A 2,424-nucleotide genomic window follows, 5' to 3' on the forward strand; every position below is an offset into this window, starting at 1 on the left:
TGGGTGGGCTTTGAGGTCCCTCCAACCCAAAATGTTCTTGCCCTTTGGCTTCTCCCCTGCCCAACCAAACACTCGAGCAGAGTCAGTTCCCTGCCCACCCTCCCTGACCCTCTCCCCCCTCTCCTGCCTCCAGGCCCAGCTCAGGCTTCTGCTGCCAAAACTATCCAGGGAAAACAAACAGGCAGAGAGGTTTTGGGTGCAGCTGGGTGGGAGGAGCAAAGAGCTGCTCAGGGTGATCAAATGGGAGAGATAAGGACAAAAATAAAAGCAGAAAGGGCTGGGAATGTTTGTCCCTGCCCCTTGGTGGTGGCTGCTGGGCCCGACTGGAGCTGTTTGCTTTATCAGCTGTCATCAGCTGGACCTGGCGTGGGGAGATAAGGCCCGAGGTGTCTGTGAGCTGCAGATACTGCCTGGCTCTCAGCTTTGCAAGTCATGCCTTGTCCTGCCTCCTGAGCAGGGTTTAACTCTTGGAGTTTGGGTTCATTTTGTGCTGCTGGAGCAGCCGGAGAAACTGGGGCTTGGGAGGAACAACAGGCTGGGGAGCTGGGGGAGAGGGACCTGCTGAGGTCCCAGCAGGTCCTGCAGCTGGGGAGGAACCAGCCCTGGGGCAGCACAGGGTGGGGGCACCTGCTGGGGAGCAGCTCTGGGCAGCAGGAGCTGGGGCCCTGGGGGGCAGCAGGGGGACCATGAGCCAGCAATGGGCCCTGGGGGCCAAGAAGGGCCCTGGGCGCCTGGGGGGAGCAAGAAGAGTGTGGGCAGCAGGTCAGGGAGGTTGTGCTGCCCCTCTGCTCTGCCCTGGGGGGGACACCTCTGGAGAGCTGGGCCCAGCTCTGGGCTGCCCAGGGGCTGAAGGCCAAGGAGCTGCTGGAGAGAGTCCAGGGCAGGGCCCCCAAGGTGCTGAGGGGCTGGAGCATCTGCCTGGGAGGAAAGGCTGAGGGAGCTGGGGCTGTTCAGCTGGAGAGGAGGAGCCTGAGGGGGGGTCTCCTCAAGGCTGAGCAGGATCTGCAGGGGGTCAGCAGGGGGGGACCAGACTCTGCTCAGGGCTGCCCAGGGACAGGCCAAGGGGCCATGGGCACAAGCTGGAGCACAGGAGGGTCAAGCTCCCCAGGAGGAGGAACTTGTTGCCTGGGAGGGTGGCAGAGCCCTGGGCCAGGCTGCCCAGAGAGGCTGTGGAGGCTCCTTCTCTGGAGACACCCCAGCCCCTCTGGAGGCTCCTGTGGGACCTGCTGGGGGTGACCCTGCCCTGGGGGCTGGGAGGGGGGGTCTCCAGGGGTCCCTGCCAGCTCCAGCACCCTGAGACTGTGGTTCCATGAACTCTCAGGTCCACCAGGAAACCATTGTAAGGCTGTTGCTGATGGAATAGTAAGTTGGATCTGGTCTTGGAGAGTAAAGTGAGGCTCATGAAATCCCAGACTAGTTTAGGTTGGAGGGACCTCAAAGCCCACCCAGTGCCCCCCTGCATGGGCAGGGACACCTCCCAGCAGCCCAGGCTGCTCCAAGCCCCATCCAACCTGCCCTTCAACACCCCCAGGGATGGGGCAGCCACAGCTTCCCTGGGCAACCTGGGCCAGGCTCTCCCCACCCTCACACCACAGAATTTCTCCCTCCCATCTCAGCTCCAGCTCCCTCTGCCAGCTGGAAACCCTTCCCCCTGCTCCCATCAGCTCCAAGTGAAGCTGGGGAGCCACGTTCTTACATTCAGCAGAGGGACCCCAAGAGATGGGGCCGTTGCTGATCCCACCCAGAGTGACCAAGGTCTGTACTGTGAGCAGTGCAGGGGCAGGTGGGCTTCAGGTGGGCTCCTTTATCCCTCCTGGTGACAATTAATAATCTCCCCTTTCCTTTTTTGGCAGAGTGGAAACAGCTTCCATGTGTTTGACCAAGGCCAGTTTGCCAAGGAGGTGCTTCCAAAGTACTTCAAACACAACAACATGGCCAGCTTTGTGAGGCAGCTCAACATGTGTGAGTATCTTCTGGGCAAAGCTCTCCCTGGCAGAGGTTCCCTCACCTGCCCAGGTTCCTTGGGGGACTTTTGTGCAGGTGGGAACATTTGCTGCCTTTGTGGTCACTGAGGTTTGGGGACCCTGGGGACAGAGCAAACATCTCTGAGCATATGGAGGGAAAGGAGGTGGTCAGGAGTAGCCAACAGGGATTGAGCTCTGCTCTGCTGAGCCCCCTGCAGGGCTGGGGCCAGGCTGGGGTCCCCAGCACAGGGAGGACACGGAGCTGCTGGAGAGGCCAGAGGAGGCTCTGGAGATACTGGGAGGGTTGGAGCAGCTCTGGAGCCAGGCTGGGAGAGTTGGGGTGTTCAGCCTGGAGAAGAGAAGGCTCCAGGGAGACCTGAGAGCAGCTTCCAGTGCCTGAAGGGGCTCCAGGAAAGCTGGGGAGGGGCTTGGGACAAGGGCAGGGAGGGATGGGAGCAGG

The 2,424-nt window shown here is 61.3% G+C and overlaps 1 protein-coding gene across 1 annotated transcript in view; it reads left to right on the forward strand.

Moving 5' to 3' along the window:
• Window positions 1–686: 686 nt before the first annotated feature.
• Window positions 687–2,424, forward strand: part of LOC104390074 (heat shock factor protein 1-like) — a 55,419-nt gene continuing 53,681 nt past the window's right edge. Inside the window, exons 1-2 of the mRNA XM_009999168.1 lie at window positions 687–762; window positions 1,843–1,962. Of these exons, the coding sequence (XP_009997470.1) occupies window positions 687–762; window positions 1,843–1,962 (196 nt within the window). The remainder of the gene's footprint in view (window positions 763–1,842; window positions 1,963–2,424) is intronic.

Source organism: Chaetura pelagica, unplaced genomic scaffold, assembly GCF_000747805.2.
Source record: "Chaetura pelagica isolate M959 unplaced genomic scaffold, ChaPel_1.0 scaffold131, whole genome shotgun sequence".
NCBI classification, from domain to species: domain Eukaryota; kingdom Metazoa; phylum Chordata; class Aves; order Apodiformes; family Apodidae; genus Chaetura; species Chaetura pelagica.